Consider the following 24063-nt stretch of genomic DNA (forward strand, 5'->3'; position numbering starts at 1 on the left):
TGTGTATCTGGCCCACAGGGGGAGAGAACATCAAAAGCATCAACCAGCAGTCCGGGGCCCACGTGGAGCTGCAGCGGAACCCGCCTCCCAGCACCGACCCCGGCCTCCGGGTGTTCACCATCAGAGGCAGTCCTCCGCAGATCGAGGTGGCCAGACATCTCATAGACGAGAGAGTTGGCGTACGTACTCGAGCCTTTCCCCAACTGCCTTAATGCTAGCTGGCGTTGCTTCTGGATGGCCAAGGTACCGCCTCCGCCCCGGCACCTGGAACTTCCTGCGCCCTTCCCTCCTCCAGAGGCGTGGAGGCGGCCCCCCTCCTTTGCCAGGGCCGGGGCAGACGCCATGGAGAAGCCCCTGGCAGAGCTTAGCAGGCTGCAGCGTCAGTCCAGAGCATGTCCCCGCAGCTTAGATGAGCAGCCGGGCGAGGCCCTCCCCCGCACTGCCCGGGCTCCCTCGTGTCGCCCTGGCCGCCGGCCGCAGGCTGCGTTCATTGACTCTGCCTTTAGTTTCAGGCGCCTCAAAGCAGATAAAGAAAGGGAGAGTTGATGGAGACAGATGGGCCACTGCTCACCTCAGTGGGGACGTAGAATGGCAGAAAGAGCCCTGGGCCAGCCTAAATTGACGCGAGAGTCAAGCAGGTTGGTCCTCCCCGGGGGACGTGCCAGGGCACTCATGGCCGTGTGGTGGTCTCGGTCGCTAGAGGGCCGAGCCCCGCTGCAGACATGGCGTGCGTGGGAAGGAAGCTAGCGTGAGCACAGAGCCGTGCCCTTCACTTGTCTCCCAGACACGGGCTTTGTCCTGGGCGGGCCGGGGTGGAGAGCGCGCCGCGGCTCGGGCACGGGCGTGACGGCTCCTCTGTGCCCACACAGGGTGCCAGCCTCGGAGCCCCCACCGCCTTCGGACAGAGCCCCTTCAGCCAGCCCGCCGCGCCTCACCAGAAGTGAGTCTCCCGCCCTGCCGTTGCTCCCCGGCCGCGCTGCCTGCCCTCCCCCGTCTCCCGGCGCGGCCCGGGAGAGCCCAGCTCTGCTTGCTCCTCTCCCCGCAGCACCTTTGCTCCCCGAGGCTCGGGCTGTTTCCCCAACATGGCTGCTAAAGTGAACGGAAACCCCCACAGCACCCCTGTGAGGTAGGTGGCCCTGGGCCCGGGGGTGAGGCGGTGAGCAGGAGCCGGCGTGCCCCACCCCCGCACCCGTGACTCCCCGTGTCGTCCGTCCACAGCGCTCCTCCGGCGTTTCTGACCCAGGGCTGGGGTAGCACCTACCAGGCGTGGCAGCAGCCCACACAGCAGGTCCCAAGTAAGTGACGCCGCGGTGGCTGCGCATGCTCCCTGAAAGGCCAGTGTGGCCCGGGTGGGGCTCTCAGACCGGGGCCCGAGCCGGTGACAGGTGCAGCATGCCCGCTCCATGCTCCCCAGAGACACCAAGGGTGCAGCGGAGCCTCTGACCTTGCAGGAGCTCTGGTCCCCTTAAGCAGGGGGGCTGTCTTACAGTTCCACCAAGCCTCTCCTGCCCTCCTCTCCTCTCCTCATCCTGAGGAGCCCCGCCCCATTTCCTCTCCCCTAAGCAACTCTCCCATTTGCCCCAGGGAGATCTATGTTCTCACCAACATCTTAGAAGGTTGGGGGGGGGGGAAAGGGGGTGCACAACCTGTGCATTTATACACACACGGATACGCAAGAGGTAGATGCACGGTGAGGCCTGAAGCATGTTCCCTCCCTAGAGCTTGGTTCAGTTGTTTGTGAAATAAAAAGCTTGGGTTTGATTTGTAGCTTTGTGCTGGTAGGTTCCAGGCCTTGAACTCAGGGCCTTGAGTTATTTTGTTTAAAGCTGGCACTGTCCTCTAGCTTTTTGCTGGTTAATTAGAGATGGAGTCTCACAGACTTTTCTGCCCTAGCTGGCTTCAAATCATGATCCTCCAGGCCTCAGCCTCCTGAGCAGCCAGGAGTACAGGCATGAGTCACTGGTGCCAACCAACCCAAGCTTGATTGCTTTTTTTTGGGGGGGGGGGGGTCCGGTTGTGGGGCCTGAACTCTGGGCCTGGGCGCTGTCCCTCAGCTCTTCAGCTCAAGGCTAGAGCTCTACCACTTGAGCCACAGCACCACTTCTAGCTTTTTTCTTTTTGCTTATGTGGTGCTGAGGAATCGAACCCAGGGCCTCGAGCATGCAAGGCAAGTGCTCTACCACTGAGCCACCTTCCCAGCCCCCCAAGCTTGATTTCTAAAGGGCTTGCGTGCCTAACACTATGGCTATCCCGCCCCACCGTCCGATATTTTGTGTGTGGGCACATGTACTCACCAGTACTAGGCCTTGAACTCAGGTCCTGGGCACTATCTCTTAGTTGCTCAAGTCTGGTGCTCTACTACTCGAATACAGCTCTGCTTGTGGATTTTTGGTGGTTAATTAGAGGTAAGAGTTTCACTCACTTTTCTTGCTCAGGCTGGCTTTGAGTAGTGATCCTCTGGTATCAGCCTTCTGAGTAGCTAGGATGACAGGCGTGAGCCACCAGCAAGTGTCCAGTATCCCCAATACTTGGATTCGCTGTTTCGAGTTAGCTGGAAACTTCATGGTCGGCACCTGCCTGCCCCCAAGAGGGCGCTGCACCCCTACTGGCACTGCCCAGCCCCTCTGTGCTCACCTCCCACCTGGGGTCGTCGGTGGGTGGCAGCGGCTGGGTTTTAGGGCCCGGACTCCAGGTGGTGGGGTTGCTCCCTCACTGCTGCGGCGGCGAGGAGGCCTAAAAGGAGAGCCGTCCTCTCCGCCTGGGATTCACTCACCACGTTGTTGGAGACCCAGGAAGGGTGGGGGGGGCATCTTCTCTCCCCTGCTCCCCTTCTTGCCTCTTCCTCAGCCCCGCGTGTGACGCTGGGTGGCCCTTCCTCTCCCACCACTCTTCAGGGGAGCAGCGGAGCCCCCCCACACCTCAGCCCTTAACTCTGGTTTCCAAGCTATGTGCGCTGTTCTGTCCCCACCGTGTCCCCCTCGCAGTCCCCATGGCCCTCCCAGCACAGGGGAGGCGAGCGCTGTCCTCAGCACCGCTGCAGCAGGCAGGTGTCCTTCCCTCCCCTCTCCCAGGCCTCCACCCTGCCGGGACCCAGACCCACAGCTGGCCCTGTGCTCTGCTCTTCTGTCCAGAGGAGCTCACGTCTTACTGAGCAGCAGGCAGGCGTGGCCTGTGCACACGCGCACGGCCCTCTGTCTGCTCCAGGACGGCTCCCCTGCGGGCGGCCTGGGGGGCTCCAGGGCTGTGGAATGGCTCCATCTGGAGGTCTGCAGGGCCTGCGCCTGGGCTGAGCACCTCGCGGGCGTGCAGGCCGCTGACGCCTGACGCTGTGTCCTCCTAGGTCAGCAGGGCCAGTCACAGAGCAGCCAGCCTGACTACAGCAAGGCCTGGGAAGACTACTACAAAAAACAGGGTGAGTGTGCGCGCATGCGCACGCAGCCATAGCTCCCCCACCCCGCTCCACCTGCTCCTGCTGCCTGGAGCTGAGCAGGTACCAGAGCAGGACCCAGCCAGCCTGCCTGCCCCACCCGCGCCTCTCCCATGGGTCCCACGGGGACCTCGCCCTTGCCCGTGTGCCCAGCTTGGGCTATGGAGAGTGGTGGTGAAGCTCAGGAGCACAGCCAGTGCAGGTGTGCTGCTGGGCATTTTCCCAGGCCACAGGGGTGGGCCAAGGAGCAGACCCCCACTACCCTCCCGCCCCACCCCTCCCACGGGGCTCTGTGCCTCTGGCCTGAGGTCGAGGGTGGTGGAGGCTGGTTCACCCCGGGGGAGAATCACTCTAGGGGCTGGGGAAGGTGTCTGCTGGTCCTCCTCTTCGGGGGCCCAGAGGAAGCTCCCCAAGCTCCACCCCGGGTGCTCCCCTCCCCTCCCCCTGCCGCCTACTGAGTGAGCCCTGGGAGCTGCTGGGCATGTGCACAGATGCTACAGAGGGTGCGGCAGCCCCCTCCCCCGCCCCACGGGGCGCAGGTCCCCAGGAGGTGCCAGCCTGACCCTTCCCCTCGCTCCCCTCCCCGCCCCTCCTTCCCTGCAGTGGTCATTTGGTCATTTGCTCGCTTCTTCGCTTCTTCCCCGTCGGCCAGGTCACAGCGCTGCTCCTCAGGCCAGCTCCCCGCCAGACTACACGATGGCCTGGGCGGAATATTACCGACAGCAGGTCGCGTTCTACGGGCAGACCTTAGGGCAGGCTCAGGCCCACAGCCAGGTCTGTAGCCGCTCCCCAGCACTACGACGCTTCCCAGAGCAGCCCTAGTCCTGGCGCCCCGGCCTAGTGCTCTCCCGGCCCCAGGGTGAGCGCCTCGGCCCGGCCCAGCCCCCCAGAGCCAGCGCTGAGGGCGGCTGGCCCTGCCCCGGAGCAGCGGAGACAGCTCGCCCCAGCTCACTCCAGCTCAGCTCGCTCGCAGGCTCGCACATGTGTGCAGCGGGAGGGGATCCCCACAGCGGGGCTGGACAGGGGTGCGGGGGGGGGGGGGGCCACCAGCTGAGCCCCAGGGAAGAGCGCTGGGTGCTCCCTCAGGGCCGGCCAGCCCAGGCCCTGGCCTTCTCCCTGCCCAGTGGCCAGGGCTGGTGCCCCTGCCCAGTGTCCGCAGGTAAAAGAGCACTTCCCGACCCCAGAGACCTGAGAGCCCGAGGCGGCCGCGGGTGCTGCCCTCAGGCTGACCCTCTCCCTCCCCCCACAGGAGCAGTAGACGGGCAACCTGGGGCGACCTGGCTCTTCCCCGATCAGTGTGAGAGAAAACCTGTTTGTAACAGAGCTTTCTAGATTTGCAAACCTTTTGATGAAGAACCTTTGTTTTGTTCTGTGAAACACTATGTTTAGATTAACAGAATTTTTCTAAAAATCGGGTAAATTAGTTACTAAAAATGGCTGATAATTTTGGTTTCGTTCTTTCGAGTGTGGAGCAGTACCTGCACGCCCGTGTGCCGGGCACGCCCGCGTGCCCTGCCGCCACACCGCTGTGCCCTTCGCCTCTCTGTCGTTTTATTTACCGTTTTTTTGTTTTTGTTTTTGTTTTTTTTCTGTTGCAACAGAAAGTGGCTTGGAAGTCTTAGGTGGTATGTAAGAAATTCTTTAAAAAATTTTTTTAAACAGTATTTAAATATTAAATGTGTAAATTCAGTGTTTTCCTTCTAATTTCTTGTATCTTGGCTGTCTGGTTTTATTGCATTTTTTTAAAAAACTGAACTATTATGTATTGTAATTAATTATGTGAATTCTGAATTGAAACAGATAATTGTTTGCTGTCCAGCAGGGGTGGGAAGGGGCGTTTTATAGGGTTTGTATAATTTCTAGAGTTCTAAAGGGTAATATAAAAATGTGTCATGTCTAGCGTACATTCTTCATGTCTCCATTGCCAGTTGCAATTGTGTATCTAAGACCTCCAAGCTGGTTTTAAAAACAAAACAAAAAACTTTTCTCTAGCCTCTCAGAAATATAAATACTGTTATTTTTAATATTAAAAAGAAATTCAATATAACTTTTAACAAACACTGTGGAACATTAAACCGTATAAAAATGTAGTAACTATTTTTTAATTCCAGGGTGTTTTTGATTTTTTCTTTTAAGTATTTTCTTAATATTTGTCGAATTAATTAGATGAATAAATAATCTAGTATTAACCACAATATGAATTAAATAACTCTGATTTAATAAAAGGGATAATATGATTTCCAATGTTTACTGTAGTGTATCTTGTACAGATAACATGTATTTTTAAAGGAAAAAAGACGGAATGAAGCTATTTTTTTCTTGCATTTTTCATGGACCTGAAGAACATTCTGTTTGACGCACCCAGAGGTTACAGTTTCTGGGTTGCTGCTCTTGCCTCTCCTTACGAAGCTTGAAATGTCTAACTTTGAAACAGGCCGTTGGGGGATGTTATGCATGTTGTTTTTAAAAAGATGTTCTTTTTATTTGACTGACAATTCATTTTACACTCTATATAATAAAATTCCCACCAAGTGACTTGTGGGCCAAGTATCTCGGGTGCGTTTGTTTGCTGGGCTCCCTCCCACCCGGTCTCCTGTGTCCACAGTGCAGCGCAGCGTAGATGTCCAGAAACTTGCCTGAGCTCATTTTACGTGAATGGCTGCACAGTTTCCCCTTTGGACCCGAGAGCCACTGTGTTGTGCGGCTGCGCAGCTCAACCTTTCTCCTGCCCGCCTCCCTTGCCACCCACACTCATCTCTGGCCCCCACTCACCTGAACTCAACCTTCCCACAGGCCGCCGCCGCCACCGTGCCCCTCCGTCCCCTGGGCTGGGCTGGGCTGGGCTGCTGCTGGCTGGTACCTTGTCCCAGCTCCAGCCCCACATGGGGCTCTGGCCGGATGGTGACCTGCTCCCTTTTCTTGTGGGCCCTGGACCTCACGGATTCGGGGGGAAAGTGAGCCTTCCCCCGTAGATGTAAGACCAGAACAGTGTGTACCACTAGTGGGCCCTGTGCAAGGATTGACATGCACACCCATGAGGCCAAGGCACGCCTCCCCCCCCCCCCCCCCATCTTTCCATTGGCTGGAGTGACTTGGCTTTGAACTGCAGGTGTCTGAGGCAGCGTCTGAGTCCACCTTGCTTCCACCTGGAAATCGTCTGTGTAGACTTAGATGCTGCTCAGAAGCCCCTGTAGGCTGCGTGCGTGTGTGTGTGTGTGTGTGTGTGTGTGTGTACTCCTCTAAAAGGAGGGAGAGACATCTGTGGCTCCTTTAGCCCGAAAGGGGGTGGAGAGCGTCCCATCTGGGGTGCGCTGGGCCTGTTGAGAGCCGGAAGACCAGGAGGAGATGTGGCATCTTTTAAGTACACCTCTAGAGAATCCACTTTGACGTTGAGAGATTGAATGGTAAAAGCCGCGCGGAGGAGGAGGCCGGGAGCGGAGGCCATGAGCACTGATGACGGTAATGGGCATTACAGAGAAGACTTCCTTCTAATTCATCTTCCAAGCTCTGTGCCAAAACAGCATTTGGCATGGTTCACAGGGAGCGGTTGTGTGATAATGAACCCTAAGGTGTCCCTTAATTGAAGACTGAGCTTTTGCGGTTGTGCCAAGAGTCGTAAATGGTGCAGGCTTGCGGGAGGATGCATTTTCTTAAATGTATCGGTAAGTACAGATTAGCACTTGTCCCCAGTGAAATGCCCATACTATAAATTATGGAAATCTCTCTCTCCCTTTCTCTCTGATGCAATCTTTTATTGGGGGGGAGGGGTGCGGGGCCGCAGGAGGGAAGTTTGCAAGCATATGAAATTTGGCCTCTCATTAACATGGCGCCCGCCCTCCAAAGACGATTCTCATCAGCAGTCTGCCACGCTGGCCGGCCCGCTAAAGTGCTTGCCATGTACCAAGTTCAGCGATTGTGTTCCATTAGGAAAGCTGCGCGGTCATCAGGGGGGCAGGTCTGCCTGGGAGAGGCAGGGGTGCGGCCAGGCCACATCTTCCAAATGCACCCCGCCCCCACCTCCACCATCCACACGTGGCATGCATGGGCCTCTTTAACCTTCCCCAGAAGCTGAGGGGTTCTGTAGCTCACAAGCCTCCATGTGCACCCCAAGTGTCCCCAGAAATAGTGACCATCGGGGTAAGCGGCAGTGTGCCAGTCCAAGCAGCCACAACACCCAGGAGCTTCAGTTTCCAACGGGCTCCTCCACCCTTGCCCTGAGCTCCCAGCCTCCTGTCCGTGGGAGGCCGGCGAGATGCCCGTCAGTGGCCGCAGAGCGACCTCGTGCTGGCCCTTCCCAGGCCGTTTGCTGACCCGCCAGAGCCCCCTCCTCGGGGGTGTGCCGCGCTGCCCGCAGTGTCCTCCTCCGGCTTCCGTGCGGGCTGAGACTCCAGCTCACTCTCGCACTTAGCACCCAGTGAAGTAGAGAGCGGAGAAGCCGCCATGCCAGCTGCCGGTGGCCATGCCCGGAAGCCCAGCCCCAGGAGCCATCATTTGCAGATTCACCTCTTCCTGGAACTGACCGCAGGTCTCATCCTCTGTGCCAGGCACCCAGGCGTCCTGTGCCACGCGGCTCAAACAGGAAGCTGAAGGGGTCTAGGGCCCCTGACCACAGCAGAGCTGGGATGGGATAGGCCTAGGGTTGGCTGAACTTCAGGCTTGAACTCGGCGCCTGGCCCTCTACCATTTGTGCCACGCCTCCATTCCCAGCCTCCATTATCTGGCCACTGCCTGCACCCTGCTGAGATGAGTAAACCCCAGACCAAGTGCCCTCTCCCCGCCTAGGGGCCCGCTCCCCGCCGCAGCACTGGCTTTAAGAAAAAGAGGGGCTGGGAAGGTGGCTCAGGGGTAGAGTGCTTGCCTCGCATGCATGAGGCCCTGGGTTCCATTCCTCAGCACCACATAAGCAGAAAAAGCTGGAAGTGGTGCTGTGGCTCAAGTGGTAGAGCTCTAGCCTTGAGCAGAAGAGCTGAGGGACAGCGCCCAGGCCCAGAGTTCAGGCCCCATGACTGACCCCCCCCCCTCAAGAAAAAAAAATCAGACAAGCCTGGGTGGCAGCCAGAGGGGGAAATCGCTTCGCTCTCAGGATCGCCATCATTTCTGCTGTCACCTGTCAAAATGTATATTCCAGAGAGTTCTTCAGTCAGGGGAGGATGACAATCAACTGGACAGCCAGAGGCTAACAAAGTCTTTCCATGTAGCCCCAGGTTGGCCTGGAATTGGCCATCCTCTTGCCTGTCTCCCAAAGGCTGGGATTACAGGCAGGAGCCGCCAGACCCAGAGGAGGCCTTTTGTAGCCACCTGGGACAGCTGATCTTCTGTGACTAGATCACATGTCTGTCTCTCTTTTTCTGGCAGAATTTGTTTGAACTCAAGCCCTTTACTTGTTAAACCATCACTATACAACCTGAGCCACACCCCCAGGTAACATTTGGCTGTGTTTGCTTGCTTGTTTGTTTGTTTGTTTGTTTTCTAAGACTGTCTCTCATTCCACCTAGTTAGTTTCCTGGTGTGTGTCACCTCACCAGGCTTTTTATTGGTTGAGAGGGAGACTTCAAAAACTTTTTTGTTTTGGAGTTGTTGTTTTTGTTGTTTTGGTTTTTTGTTTTTTGTTTTTTTTGTTTTTTGCCTGTCCTGGGCTGGGCTCATGGCCTGGGTGTTGTCCCTGAGCTTCTTTTGCTCCAGGCTAGCGCTCTACCACTTGAGCCATAGCACCACTTCTGGCTTTTTCTGCTTATGTGGTGCCGAGGAGTCAAGCCCAGGGCCTCATGCATGCAAGGCAAGCACTCTACCACTGAGCCACCTTCCCAGCCCGAGACTCACAAATTTTTATGGCCAGGCCAGCCTCAAACTGCAACCTTCTCTTCCCTCCCTCCCTTCACCCCTAGTAGCTGGGATTACAGATGTGAGCTGCTAACCCTGTCTAGATCATATCTTTCTTTTTTCAATCGTGGGGCCTGAACTCAGGCCTGAGCACTGTCCCTAAACTGTTTTACTCAAGGCTAGTGCCTCACACTTTGAGCCATAGCGCCACTTCCAGTTTTCTGGTGGTTAATTGAAGTCTGTAAGAGTTTCATGGACTTTCCTGCTTGAACTGGCTTCAAACCACAATCCTCAGATCTCAGCCTCCTGAGTAGCTGGGATTACAGGCATGAACCAGCAGCACCTAGCCAGGTTTTTGTTTTTGTTTTTGATTTTGCCAGTCCTGGGACTTGAACTCAGGGCCTAGGCACTGTCCCTGATCTTCTTTTGCTCAAAGCTAATCTCTTCTCATTTTCATCCTTGGAACTGGACTAAATCTGAATTGTTATCACGTGTGTCAAGGGCTCTACAGTTGTTTTATTCAAATTAAATGTATATAAATAGTATGTATCTTTGCAGCCGTGCACCCGGCTGGCGGGGTAGCCTGGGGTAGAGCATTTGCCTAAAGTAGGCGAGGCCCTATGTTTCACCCCTAGCACAAAACAAAAATGTCATGCACTCCCCTTCATTAGATGCAGTGTTTCCATTTTATCAACCTTCGTGTTCGGTCCTTGTGTCAACTTAACACTATTGTTCTACTTTTATCAGCTTTATCATGAAACTAGTAAGCTGGGCGCTGGTGGCTCACGCCTCTATCTTCTCAAGAGCCTGAGATGTGAGGATCGAGGTTCGTAGCTAGTCTGGGCAGACAAATCTGAAAGACTCTTATACATAATTAAGCAGCAAAGAGCCAGAAATGGAGCTATGGCTCAAATAGTAGAGCGCCAGCTCAGGCCCTGAGTTCAAATCCCAGGGCCAGTACAAAAAATAGAAAAAGAAGAGAATCTCTTGGCTGCAAGAATCTCTTGCATGCAAGGCAAGTCCTTTGTATTTCTGTATAAATTTTAAATCAGCTTGCAATCCCTGCCTCCTCCAAAATGAAAAAAGAACCTAAGCGCCGGCGGCTCACGCCCATAGACCTGGCCAGTCAGGAGGCTGAGATCTGAGGATCATGGTTCAAAGCCAGCCTGGGCAGGAAAGTCCAGGAGACTCTTATCTCCAATTAATCACCAGACAGTGGTAGAGCTCTAACCTTGAGTGAAAAGGCTCAGGGAAAGCACCCAAGCCCTGAGTTCAAGCAACTAAGAAAAAAAAAAAAAGGAACCTAAAACCATCTGTGGTTTGCTTTGGGATTGCATTGGGAAGAAGTGGCCATTTAACACTACTGAGTCTTCTTTCTTTCCCTTTTTTTTTTTTTTTTCTTTTTTGCCAGTCCTGAGGCTGGCCCTGTCCAGCTCAAGGCTGGTGCTCTACCACTTGAGCCACAGCTCCACTTTGGGCTTTTTGGTGGTTAATTGGAGATAAGAGTCTCATGGCCTTTCCTGCTTGGGCTGGCTTTGAACCTCGATCCTCAGATGTCAGTCTCCTGAAGATTACAGGCATCAGCCACCAGTGCCTGGCTACTATCAAGTTTTTCAATTTGTGACAGATCCTTTTTGAAAGATGAATAGACTTTGCCAGAGAGCCACACAGACATCCAGGTACAGAGAACAAAGAAAGTTTATTGCTGGGAAGGGGGCCGGCAAGACCCCTTCTCACAGGGAGGAATGAGAAGCAGCGCCGGCTATTGTCTGGGGTGACCTATATCACTCACCTAGGAGGTCTAGGAGGGGCTGGAAGGGGCTAGGAGGCAGAGACCCTGGTGTGGACGCGTGGGCCAGGGGCTTCATCATGGCGGACTAGGATTTATGGCTGCTGCCCAAATAGTAGACAAGGGTCCTGCAGCTGCCCAGAGCTGAAGGTCACTCTAAGGGGCTCTTGCTGCCTTCAGTGGTGGAAGCTGCCCCAGAGAAGTGCCATCCCGAGGTAAAGAGGGCTGGCGGCTGATGATTCACTGCCTGTACTACAGGGGCCTGGTGTTGCCTAGGAAGGGAGCGTGCCAAGCTGTGGGGAGGGGAAGGGGACTAAGCTATGGGAAGGAAGTGCATTTTGCTAACACTCTTTTTTTTTTTGCCATTACAGGGGCTTAAACTCTGGGCCCGGACACTGTCCCTGAGTTTCTTTTGCTCAAGGCTAACACTCTACCACTTGAGCCACAACACCACTTCCAGCTTTCCAGCTTTTTCTGAGTAGTTTCTTGGAGATAAGAGTCTCAAGGATTTGCCTGCCTATTCTGGCTTTTTTTTTTTTTTTTTTTGATTGGTCGCGGGGCTTGAACTCTGGGCCTGAGCACTGTCTCTGAGCTCTTCACTTCAAAGCAAGCACTCTATCACTTGAACCACAGCACCACTTCCAGTTTTCTGGTGCTTTATTGGAGATTAGAGTCTCACGGACTTCCCTGCCTGGGCCAGCTTTGAACTGCGATCCTCAGATCTCAGCCTCTTGAGTAGCTAGGATGCCAGGTATGAGCCACCAGCACCCTGCTACTCCTGAGCATTTTAATTTGTGACAGATCCTTTAGTTCTCTTATTTCTTTCTCATTTAGTAAGTTTCAGTGTAGAGTTCTTACAGCTCTTGTTTTCATTTATTCCTGCATTGTTTTATTTCCCTTTTTAATTCCTATCTTGCTAGTAATAGAAAGACTTGTACATATGGATCTTGATTCTAATGATCTTGCTTAAATTCAGTGTCCTACCATGCAACACTGGCTGGCCTCAAATTCATAGTCCTCCTGTGTCAGCCTCTTGGGTATGCAGATTAGAGGATTCTACCACTGTGTCTGGCTTCAATTTCCAATCTATTTTTTTATTCTCTTATTACTTTGACAGTATCAGAGTTTCAACTCAGGGCCTTGTGCTCACCCAGCTGGCACTCTACCACTTGAACCACACATCCAATTTGGTACTTTGCTGGTTATTTTGAGTTTTCTGCCCTGGCTGGCTTTGAACTGTAATCCTCCAGGTCTCAGCCTCCTGAGAAGGTAGGATTATGCTTATGAGCCGCAGGTGCCTGACTCATCTGTCTCTTTTCCTAACTTGATTGCCCACAACCCCCAGTAACTGTCAGGTGGAACATGGTGAGGTTGGGCAGCCTGGCTTTGTTTGTAATCTCAGAGAGAAGCTTTTGTAACTCACCATAAATGATGCTGGCTGTGTACAGAGGTTATACATACAATAGCCGGGTAAGGAAGTTCTCCTTGTTTCTTGCTTGCTAAGACTTCATCACCATCTCTGCTGGAATCTTCAAAAAGTTTTTCTGTATCTGTGGAAGTTAAGCGATTTACTTCATTTTCACTTCAGTACAGTGAATAACACTGATTCATTTCTGAGAGTCAAACCAGCCTTGCACTCCAAGACCAAACCTTAGACTAGTCAGAGTGGATTATCTATTTTGTATGTATGTAACCAGCACTGGGCTTGAACTCAGGGCCTCTTGCTTGCTAGGCTGCTGCTCAACCACTTAAGATGTGTCCTCCCCCCCTCACACCCCCCCAACCCCCCCCCTCCCCCCCGCTTTGGTTTTTTTCTTTTTTTCTTTTTCTTTTTTTTTTCAGTCCTAGGGCCTGAACTCTGGGCCTGGGCACTGTCCCTCAGCTCTTCAGCTCAAGGCTACCACTCTACCACTTGAGCCACAGTGCCACTTCCAGCTTTTTTTTTTCTGCTTATGTGGTGCTGAGGAATCGAACTTAGGGCCTCATGCGTGCAAGGCAAGCACTATACCACTGAGCCACCTTCCCAGCCCCTCTCTTTGGTTTTTACATCAATGGTTTGACTTTGCTGTCATCTTTATTGAGCATTCTTGCATATATATTCATAAGGACTCATTTGACTCATTTGTATTTATGAAAATTACCCATAAATGAAAGGAAAGGAACAGGTAATTCAAGAACAGTGACTATTTCAGAGGGAAAAGCATATGTGTGGTAAGAAAACAGAAGATAAAGAGCTAGAGAAGTATTTCAATTGATTACAGCTGGGAACTTTCCAGAATTAATAACAAGTAGCAAAGCACATGTCCAGGAAACTCAGCACTAAACAAGAGAAATGGAAGAAAAGAGAAACACACACACACACACACACACACACACATGTTCAAACACAAAAAAACAACAGATAAAAATATCATTTAAATGACAATAGTTTTATAAAGTCATGCTGATAACACTCCCTACCTGCCATGCACAATGAAACTTTTTGTTTAACGAGTTTTCATTAGCCGGCTCATGTTTGTAATCCCAGCTGCTCGGGAGGCTGAGATCTGAGGATCACAATTTAAAGCTTGTCTGGGCAGGAAAATCTGTGAGATTCTTATCTCCAATTAACCACACACACACACACACACACAGCACTAACCTTGAACACAGAAGCCCAGGGACAAGTGCCCAGGCCTTGAGTTCAAGCCCCAGGACCACCAGGACCCCCCCCCCACCCCAGAGATTTTTTATTAGCATGCATTCCTGGTACAAGGGAGGTTTCATTGTGAGGCTTCCACACCTGGAAACAACACAGTCCATCGCCCTCACTCCACCACCGCTCTCCCTCTTCACCTCCACCATCAAAAGCAATTTCCAGGCCTGGGAAGGTGGCTCAGTGGTAGAGTGCTTTCCTCGCATGCATGAAGCCCTGGGTTCGATTCCTCAGCACCACATAAACAGAAAAAGCCAGAAGTGGTGCTGTGGCTCACATGGTAGAGGGCTAGCCTTGAGTAAAAGAAGCTCAAGGACAGCACCCAGGCCCTGAGTTCAAGCCCTAGGACTGGCAAAAATGAAAAAAAAAAGGATTTTCCCCAGATTCCATCATTCTAGTTTCACCGATCTGGTTGATGGCAAAACTTTGGCTAACAGGGTCACATGAACCTCAGCATCACATTCTTTCTGAATTGGGGTTCAATGTAATGGGACCCCAGTTCAGACAATTAAATGAAGGGTTTGGGTTATATTCTGTTTGTGTGTTTGTTTGTTGGGGCTGGAGCTGGGCTTGAACACACAGCCTCACATTCACTCAAGAATGGTGCTCTACTCCTTAAGCCACAGCTCCACGTTTGTTTGGGTTTTCTTTTGCAAATTCTTTATTGTGCTTAAGTGATTACATAATTTCACAAATTTCACAATACTGCGGGATAGTGATGCTTAAAGTCACAAACACATGCTAACTTTCATGGGGCAAATTGTCTATCGTGGTCTATAAAGCTTATGAGTTCTATGAGCTTTGACAATACAGTGATTTCTTCCACCTTGGCTGATGTGTGCATTCCTTTCCTTTTGCTTAGTGTCAGCAGTTCCCTCTTTCCCCCTCGTTCCCCCCTTCCCATCGCTACCATTGAGTTGGTTGGTGCATTTTGATCAATGTCCAGTGCAGCTGATGGGTCCCACTGTGGTACGTTTTCCCCTGTTTCCCTCTAGTTCTGTCTCCTCCTCCTAGTTTCCCTCCGGTGTGCACGTATGTACTACGTGAGGGCTCCACGGCTTTTTTGCCAGTCCTGGGGTATGAACTCTGGGTCTTGACACTGTCCCTGAGCTTTCACTCAAGACCAGCACTCTACTACTTCAGCCACAGCACCACTTCCAGCTTTTTCTGAGTAGTTTATTGAAGGTAAGAGTCTCACCGACTTCCCTGCCCAGGCTGGCTTTGAACTGTGATCCTCAGATCTCAGCCTCCTGAGGAGCTAGGATTACAGATGTGAGCTACTGGCCCCAGCTACTGGAGTGATTTTTTTTTGGGGGGGGGGGGTTCCAGTTGTGGGGCCTGAACTTTGGGCCTGGGCGCTGTCCCTCAGCTCTTCCCTCAGCTTATATGGTGTTGAGGAATCAAACCCAGAGCCTCATGCATGCAAGGCAAGCGCTCTACCACTGAGCCACCTTCCCAGCCCGAGGAGTGATTTTTTTTTTACCTCTAGCATTTCCTTTTCATTTCTTCCAGTGTCCACCTCCCTCTGTCCAGCTCCTCTTATGCCATTCCTTTTCCATCAGTGCTCTGAGCGTATCAATCATAATTATCTTATCTCCCTGTCATATTCTGGCCTGGTGCCAGTCATGGCTCCCCCTCTTCGGGTCTTCAGATTGCCTTTCTCTTCAGCATGGCTTGCAGTTTTTGATGCAAGGCTAGACATGCTGCATCAGGCCCTCAGAGCTGAAGCCAGATGCCTTCAGTGGGAGGCTGGGGCGAGGGGGGAGGGGAGCATGGGGGGCGGGGGGGGGAGGGGAGGGAGGGCTCTTGTCTCCCTCAGGTCTTTGGCCTCCCTAGCCCTCCTCCTCCTCCCAGTGGATGGAGTTCTTCCAGCTGTGATCTCTGGCTGGTGTTCTTCCAGTGCTGGGACTTGAACTCAGGACCTGAGCACTCTCTTTTAGCTTTTTCACTCCAGGCTGGTATTCCAGCATTTGAACCACAGCTCCACTTCCTGTTTTGTTGGTAATTGATTGGACATAGAGTCTCATGGGCTGGCATTGAACTTTGATCCTCAGATCCCAGCCTCTTGAATAACTGAGATGACAGGCCTGGCTGAAATGCCCGTCCTTCTGTGGACCTGTGTCCCGGGGACCTCAAGTGTCCTCATGGGGCGATGCTTTTCCCCTGGACTTCACATTGCTTCTCTAGTGTATCTTGTAGAGAGCCTCTGCCTCTCCAGAGCCTGCTAGCGTCTCTCTCTGACGGAGCCTGGGGGCTCCTAGAAGGCCGTCAACCTGTGTCCCCCAAGTATCCTGGGACTTCCTGACTCTGGGAATTTTTTGTTTTGTTTTGTTTTTTGGTCCGGTCTTGGGCCTGAACTCTGGGCCTGGGCGCTGTCCCTCAGCTCAGCTCAAGGCTAGCGCTCTACCACTTGAGCCACAGCACCACTTCTGGCTTTTTTCTTTTTGCTTATGTGGTGCTGAGGAATCAAACCCAGGGCCTCAGGCATGCAAGGCAAGTGCTCTACCACTGAGCCACCTTCCCAGCCCACGGGACTTCCTGACTCTGACAATCTACTCTCCATGCAGTGCTGCAGGTGGCTCATACCTGTCATTCAAATTACTTAGGAAGTTAGGATCTGGATGATCAATGTTTGAAGCTAGTCAGAGTACAAAAGTCTGTGAGAAGCTAGGCCTTGGTGGCTCGCGCCTGTCATCCTAGCTACTCAGGAGGCTGAGAGCTGAGGACTTTAGTTCAAAGCCAGACTGGGCAGGAAAGTCTGGGAGACTTTTATCTCCAGAAAACCAGAAGTGGCGCTGTGGCTCAAGTGGTAGAGCATTCACCTTGAGCTGAAGAGCTGAGGACAGCGCCCAGACCCAGAGTTCAAGCCCCATGACTGACAAGAAAAATAGTCTCTGAGAACTCCATCTAGCAAAAAAAAAAAAATCAGATTGGAGTTACTAGCCACGAGAACAAGACTCCAAGTTCAAACACTGATTCAGGAAAATATATTATTAATAATAATAATAATAATTAGCATTGACATGCTCCCACCAGCCTGTGGCTCCTGCCACTTGGACACTCTTGGCCTAGGAAACTGCCCTGAGCCATCTTAAGAAGGTCCTTAATCCCTCCCCCAGGTGGCCCAGTGTACCACACCCCAGTTACTGCTTCTGGAGGCCCAGAGCCAAGGCCCTGCCCTGGACAGGTTCTGTGTGTTGAGGATGGTTTAAGGGACCGTGCGTTCTCCGCCTGGATGCATCCCAGACTCCTAGACAGGCCCCCAGGCCGGCAGGACGTAGGCAGCATCGCTTCCCTGAGTGTCGTGGGGCTGAGCTGAGCTTGCAGGAGGCCGTGTGTGGTGAGGGCCTTAGTCTGGATTTCAGCCTCAGCTCCGCTCGGCCATTGTCTGTGATAGTGGAGCCCTTTCTCCTCTTGCTTTGAATGGGATGGTAAGATGGCTGCAGCCATCCTGTGACCTTGAGAACAGAGGGAGCTGCAGGCCTTATTCCCTTCCTCACAGGAGCCAAGGTTTATAGCCGCACACCACTCCACACTGTTACCTCAGAAGCCTCTTGCTTGGGGGCGCTCTGAGGCCAGGGCTCCTGTTGGGACCTTCAGGGCTCCATTTCTCCTTCTTCTAGATGGAATTCACCATGGTTAGTTATATCTGGCGTGACTTTCCTGAGCCCCTGTGTCGGGGAACTAATAGACTGAGGGGACCCACAGAAAGTGCTTAACATAGCAACTGCTACTTACTGAGTGCCTGAAAAATACTAATTCTATTATGGTTACATTACAATTAGTATTGTTGTGGTGAGTTTTTTGGTTTGTTGTTTTGTTGGTCATGGGGCTTGAACTCTGGCCCTGAGCTCTTCAGCTCAAGGTGAGTGTTCTACCACTTGAGCCACAGCGCCACTTCTGGCTTTTTCTGTGTATGTGGTACTGAGGAATGGAACCCAGGGTTTCGTGCATGCACTCTACCACTCTACCACTGAGCCACCTTCCAGCCCTGTGGTAATTTTGATTCAAACTAATCACAGCTCACAGGTATCTTGACAACACAGCCAGCTTCTGTGGCATAGGGGTTTGTTCCCGAGTCCCTCTGTAGGTGCTATTCCTCTACCTGTGTACTTTCTAGAATCTCCCAAAGTTCAAGCACGGTCCTCTGGTTTTCTCATTTGGGATGTGTGTGTGTGTGTGTGCGCGCGCGCGCGCGCGCGTGCGTGCATGTGTGCATGCCAGTACTGGGGCCTGAACTCAGGGACTGGGCACTGTCTCTTAGCCTAGCTTTTTCATTCAAGGCTGATGCTCTACCACTTGAGCCACAGCTCCTCTTCTAGCTTTTTGCTGGTTAACTGGATATAACTTCTCAGATATGTCTGCTCTGGTTGGCTTCTAACCTTAATCCTCAGATCTCAGCCTCCCAATTAGCTAGGATTTCAGGCATGTGCACTAATGTACCTGCCTGGCCAGTTTTTCTCTTCTCTTCTCTTTCTTTCTTTCTTTCTTTTTTTTTTTTGTCAGTCATGAGGCTTGAACTTGGGCCTGGACACTGTCCTTCAGTTCTTCAGCTCAAGGTGAGTGCTCTACTATTTGAGCCACAGCGCCAAGAGTTTCCTGCCCCAGCTGACTTTGAACAGCAATCCTTAGATCTCAGCTTCTTAAGTAGCTAGGATTATAGACATGAGCCACCAACTCCCAGCCTTCTTTTCTTTCCTTTTTCTTTTTTGTCAGTCATGGGGCTTGAACTCTAGGCCTGGGTACTAACCCTGAGCTCTTCAGCTCAAGGCTAGCATGTTACCACTTGAGCCACAGTGCCACTTCCAGCCGTTTTTACTGTTTATGTGGTGCTGAGGAATCGAACCCAGGGCCTTATGCATGCAAGGCAAGCACTCTACTGCTGAGCCACCTTCCCAGCCCCTCTTTTTTTTTTTATCTTTTTGTTGTTGTTGTTGTTGGTCGTGGAGCTTGAACTCTGGGCCTGGGCGCTGTCCCTCAGCTCTCCAGCTCAAGGCTAGCGCTCTACCACTTGAGCCACAGCCCCACTTCCAGCTTTTTCTTCTTATGTGGTGCTGAGGAATCGAACCCAGGGCCTCATGCATGCAAGGCAAGCACTCCACCACTGAACCATCTTCCCAGCCCCCCTCTTTTTTTAATGTAACAATCTGGGCCAGGTGCTGGTGGCTCACACCTGCTTTTAGCTACTCAGGAGGCTGAGATCTGAGGATCACAGTTCAAAGCCAGTCTGGGCAGAAAAGTCAGTAAGATTTTTATCTCCCATTAACCACCAGAAAAAGCTGGAAGTAGACTGGGAATGTGGCTTAGTGGTAGAGTGCTTGCTTAGCATGCATGCAGCCCTGGGTTTGATTCCTTAGTACCACAAATGCAGAAAAAGCCAGAAGTGGCACGGTGGCTCAAATGGTACAGTGCTAGCCTTGAGCGAAAAAGAAGCTCAGGGACAGTGCCCAGGCCCTAAGTTCAAGCCCTTGGACTGGCAAGTAAATAAAATATTGTAACAATGCTGCCAGCATTTTTCATATGTCAACTACATCTTATACCCAGTAGACCTTGCACACATTATATCTTCCTATACCCAGTAGACCTTGCACACCCTTTATCTTCTAGCCCAGACAATGGCCCTCCCCATTGGAGGTTCCTTATACCCATTGTGCAGATGAAGAAACTGAGGCCCAGAGGGGGGGGAAGGTGCCTCTTGCTCCTTACACAATAGTATCTGTGGGAGCCAGGCCTGACACTTCCCAGATAAGCCATACACACGAGGCCAAGGGTGCAGTAACAGCGACCCCAGCTTGAGGCCACGCAGTTAACAATGATGACCCATCTTGGCTGTTCTTCCCAATAACAACTGGAAGCTACACACTAAGAGCACTCAGCAACCGTGGTGTTCGCTTGCTGACAGCCTCTGTGTTCAAGGGACAGGAGGGGGGAGGACACTGCTGGCCACCAGAAAGTGGGCTGAAATGGAGAACTTGGTCTGCTCTGTGGGCAGCACAGTGGTCAGAACTTGGCACAACTTGAGTGAAGGAAGGACTGCGGGGACCTTCGGGGGTTCCAGGACATGCATAGGACAGGTGGTGACTGTCAGAGCTTGGCCTCCCCAGTAGCCAGGATTACAGGGATGAGTCACAGAGCCAGGGTTACCTCAATCCCTGTAACTCCAGAGAGCCTCCAGGGCCTTGGGCTCCAGGGAGTCCTGTCCTGTCTCTGTGTCTCCATCGCTGAGATTTTCATCTTACCTGTATCCTCACAGTGGCCAAAGGCCGCTCAGTCTCTCCTCCTCTGTGCCCTCTGCCTCCAGATGCCAGCGCTCTCCTCTGCAACCACCCCGCCCCCCCATTTCTCCCCTCTGCTCACAGTGCTTTGATCCCCGGGGACCAGGGGATGGGGGGAGGGGGGATGCAGAACGGATGGAGGCCTGCTGCCACCTCCGGTGTGTCTTTGTCTCCTGGAGCCTCCTGGAGCCCGGACAGGGAGGGAGCTGGCGATGGGCGATGGGCTAGGCTCATGGCCTCCTCTGCCGGCCCGCCTGGCCTGCCCACAGTCCCGTCCACCAAGCACCTCGGGCTCCACACTGTACCTGGACAGCCCTGTGAGCTGCAGGCCAGGTCGGTGGGGCACCCTGGAACCCCAACCCTCCTCAGGCAAGCCAGGCAGGGGTAGGAACACGGGGATCCCCACATAGGAGACATTTCCTGGGCCATGGAGAAGAGAAGCAGCTAGAAAGGAGGATGCAGAGAGGGTGGGGAGCGGTGAAGAGGGGAAGACAGACAGACCACAGGCAGACAGACAGGCAGGCAGGCAGGCAGACAGGCAGGCAGACAGACAGACAGACAGAGGTGGGGAGCCATGGAGGAGATGTGCCCAGAAGCCACAGGGGCAAGGACCTCCCCACTCCCGCAGCAGGGTTTCGGGTGGGCTAAGGGACGTGCTGCGGGGCGGGCCGGGTGCGGGCGGTGCCCGGCCCGGGCGCATTCTTCCCTTTCTTTCCCGGGGCTCCGTCGATCGATCCCGGCCGCCCCGCCGCTAATATCTTTTTAATGAGTTCGCGGGGCTTAGCGCGGGCTCTGGCCTCCAGGCTGGACGGCCCGGCAGATGTTTCTGGAGGGGGAGGCGCCGGCCCCGGGGGGGGGGGGGCAAATCCCCGCCCCGAGGGCCGAGGGTGGGAGACTTCCCTCCGACGTTCAAAAGGGAGAGGCGCTGCCTATCGGCCCCAAAGTGACCGTGGCTCCCTCTGCGCCCCGGGGCGCGCGCGGGGTCCGCCCAGCGCCTCCCCCCCCAACTCGCCCTGGGCTCCCCGGCGGAGGAAGGTGCCCACGGGCCGCACCGGGCCGGCTCGGGTCGCCGCCCGCGGACATGGGGGCCCCGGGGGGCGCCCGCGGGCCCGAGCCCGACCCGCGCAGCCCGGGGTGCCCCGTGCGTGGGTCCGCCGGCGCGGGCCCCGTGGGCCGCGGCGAGGATGACCTCCGCTCGGCCGCGGCCGATGGATTCGTTCCGCCCGGGCCGGGGCTGCAGGACGGGGCGGACGGGCCGGGCCGGCGGCGGCGGGGGATAAAGATGTTCTGGCTGGAGGTGGGGAGGGCGCCGGGGAGGGGACGATGGCTCCTGGCCGGCCCCTCGGGGAGCCGCGCCGAGAGCGGGGCCCGGGGCCTATTCAAGCCGACGAGCCGCCCACAAAGGACCGATATACTGGGGGCCTCTCTATTAACGCCATGAATATGAAAGAGGCGGCCGCGCGGCGGCCGGGCCGGAGGGGGCGGCGCCCGCCACCCCCACCCCGCCGGGCGGGGCCGGGGAGGGGCCTCGGGCCGGGCACCGGCACGCTCCTCCGCGGAGAGCGCGGCGCGCCCCTCGGAACGCCCCACGCGCACGCGGGCGGTGGTTCCCCGGTTCCAGGGGGCCCCGCGCCGGCCCTAGGGGCGATTGTCGGGGCGCACGGAACCCTGGAGCGCGCCGGGATCCGCAGGCCACCCCGCTGCAGCGCTGCGCCCCAAAGCTGAACCCGGGGGCCGGGGATCCGCAGGCCACCCCGCTGCAGCGCTGCGCCCCAAAGCTGAACCCGGGGCCCGGGGTCCGCAGGCCACCCCGCTGCAGCGCTGCGCCCCAAGGCTGAACCCGGGGCCCGGGGTCCGCAGGCCACCCCGCTGCAGCGCTGAGCCCCAACTTTGTCAAGGAGGAAAGGGTCGGAGTTCTTGGCCCGGCTGCCTGAGCCTCTGACTTTCGGATCTGAAGCCCGGGGCTGCTCGCTAGGGCTGCACGACGCACGGACACGCACTCGTGTCTGCGGTGCGGAAGGGGAGAATTGGCCGGAGATGTACACACACGCGTGCACACACACACACACACACCTGGGTCCGCTGCAGGGGACAGTGAGGGACAGGACCCAAAGAGCCCTAAGGTCAAAGAAGCCTCCGTCTCCACCGCACCAGGGCAAGCGGGAGCGCTGCGGGCCTTCCTGGGGTCCGGGCGCCGCGGGGCTGCGGGGGGCACCTCCGGAAGGGGCCCAGCGAGCTCCCAGCTCTGGGCGTGGCTCTGACCTTTGCCCCTGCACCCCTGGGTCCCCCCCTCCGGGTCTTCCGCGGGGCTCGCTCGCCCGAGGCCTGGGAAGGGGCGAGGCGCGGGGCCCTCACCTGCGGGCGCGGCCGGGTCCTCGCGGCGCCGCCCTCTGCCGGCGCCCGGCCCCGCCGGCCGGCTTTGTGGCCGGTGGACCCCGTCCGCTGGAGAGCCGGCCCCGGGCGGACGCGGGCGCTGTCCGCAGAAGTCCTCGTGTCCTCTCTGCTTCGGGTCCACGGAGCTGAGAGCGCCAGAGAGCGCGGGACGCCGGGCTGGGACGCGGGGGCCTGGGCCCGTGGCTGCGGGTGCCGGACGAGCTTGGCCCAGGCCGGGCCCTTCTTTCCTAAGAAGCACTTGGACGGGTCAGCTGTGGGAGGGCAGGTGGCTGGGCCCCCAGGTGGCAGTCCCCCCCCACGGAGGAAGGCTGAGGAGTTCGTCCTAAACCATGAGCCTAAAAGCAGCCCCAGCCTTCCGCGGGCCGTCACCCCGCGGGTGGCCCCCAGGGGCTGGCAGTGTCCCCATTGTGATCGCCATGTGTTTGGGCGCTGGGGGGGTTGTTGAGGCCGAGCCTGCGGGGCGGGGGGTGGGGGGACGCAGATCCTCCTGCCTCGGCTCTCAAGACGGTTTGGGGGAGGGAAAATCATGCGGGAACTCGGGGTACCTCGGAAAGATGGGGCAGGTCTATTTGTGGGTGAGTGAGGAGCGAGCGGAGGGAAGGGTAGGTAGGAGAAGGTGGCGAAGAGGAAGCGCAGGAAGGGGAGGGGAGGGGGGAGGCTCCTCCCGGGCGCGGCTTTCCCAGGCGGGACCCGCGGCGAGAGGAGCCCCGCGCGGGGCTCGGGCCGCCTTCGCTTTGGGTCCCCCCGGTTCTCACCCTAGGAGGCCCGCAGGAACCCCTCCCGAGACCCCCGCACTCCGCGGGAAAACGCCTGCTTTCCGAGCACCTGGCCGTGTGGATTTACGGTCAGCCCTTCCCGACCCCCAGCCAAGCCCTCGGGGTCGGGGAGGGGGGAGGGAGACCCCGAAATCGCCATCTTTTGCGGGCGCAGCCCCGACGGCGCGGGGGCCGCGGGCAGGGCCGGGTTGCGGGGATCGGGCCCGCGTGAAGCGAACGGCCGAGGCTCGGACAGCGAGGGCCGAGCGCGCGGATCGCCGGGCCCGGAGCAGGTGTCTGGGGCGCGGAGCCCCGGGGAGAGCCTGGGACGCAGCGCCCGGGGCCGAGCGGGGAGGGGGGAGGCGGCCGCCCGGGCGGGGGGGGGGGGGAGGCAGACCCCCGCAGGGCGGCGAGGACAGAGCTGGCCTGGGACAGGTGAGTGCGGCCCACGGGATGGGGGGGGCGTCCCCGCGCCCTCTTCCCGGCCCGGGGCAGTTCCAGAAGTCTGGGCGAGCTGGACTGCCCCCCCCACCTCCACCCCTGCTCCGGCCCCTCCTCGGAGCTTCCCACGGGAGAGGAGGAGGAGGAGGAGGAGGAGGAGGAGGAGGAGGAGGAGGAGGAAGGGCGAGGATCGGGAGGGAGGGAGGGAGGGAGGGAGGGGCGGAGGGGGCCGTTCTGAGCTGTCCGAGCCCCCGCCCCTCGTGCTCTCGCCTCGAAGGTTCCTCCGAGCCCGGCCGGGTACGAGTCTGTCCTCCGACGTCAGGGGGTCATTAATAACCAATTAGGAGGGTCACTGCGGCTCCTATAAAGGCGCGGAGACTGCCGCAGGGAGGACGGTCCTGGCTGGGCGAGCGGGCGGCGCGCGTCCCGGAGCCCCCGGCCGGCCAGCCGCTCTCCGCAGCCGCCCC

General features: G+C 56.0%; 1 protein-coding gene across 2 annotated transcripts in view; it reads left to right on the forward strand.

The window, feature by feature from the left end:
- Positions 1–5977, forward strand: part of Fubp3 (far upstream element binding protein 3) — a 52502-nt gene extending 46525 nt beyond the window's left edge. Inside the window, exons 13-19 of one of the 2 annotated variants that reach the window (XM_042681114.1) lie at positions 19–179; positions 870–940; positions 1046–1126; positions 1219–1295; positions 3341–3412; positions 4080–4201; positions 4677–5977. In XM_042681114.1, coding sequence (XP_042537048.1) covers positions 19–179; positions 870–940; positions 1046–1126; positions 1219–1295; positions 3341–3412; positions 4080–4201; positions 4677–4685 — 593 coding nt within the window. In that variant the 3' untranslated portion in view covers positions 4686–5977. Of the gene's footprint in view, positions 1–18; positions 180–869; positions 941–1037; positions 1127–1218; positions 1296–3340; positions 3413–4079; positions 4202–4676 lie in introns of those variants that run through there. The other variant, XM_042681115.1, reaches the window with a different exon arrangement.
- The last annotated feature ends 18086 nt before the right edge of the window (positions 5978–24063 follow it).

Source organism: Dipodomys spectabilis, unplaced genomic scaffold (genome assembly GCF_019054845.1).
Source record: "Dipodomys spectabilis isolate Male_0828 unplaced genomic scaffold, ASM1905484v1 ptg000067l, whole genome shotgun sequence".
Taxonomy (NCBI): Eukaryota; Metazoa; Chordata; class Mammalia; order Rodentia; family Heteromyidae; genus Dipodomys; species Dipodomys spectabilis.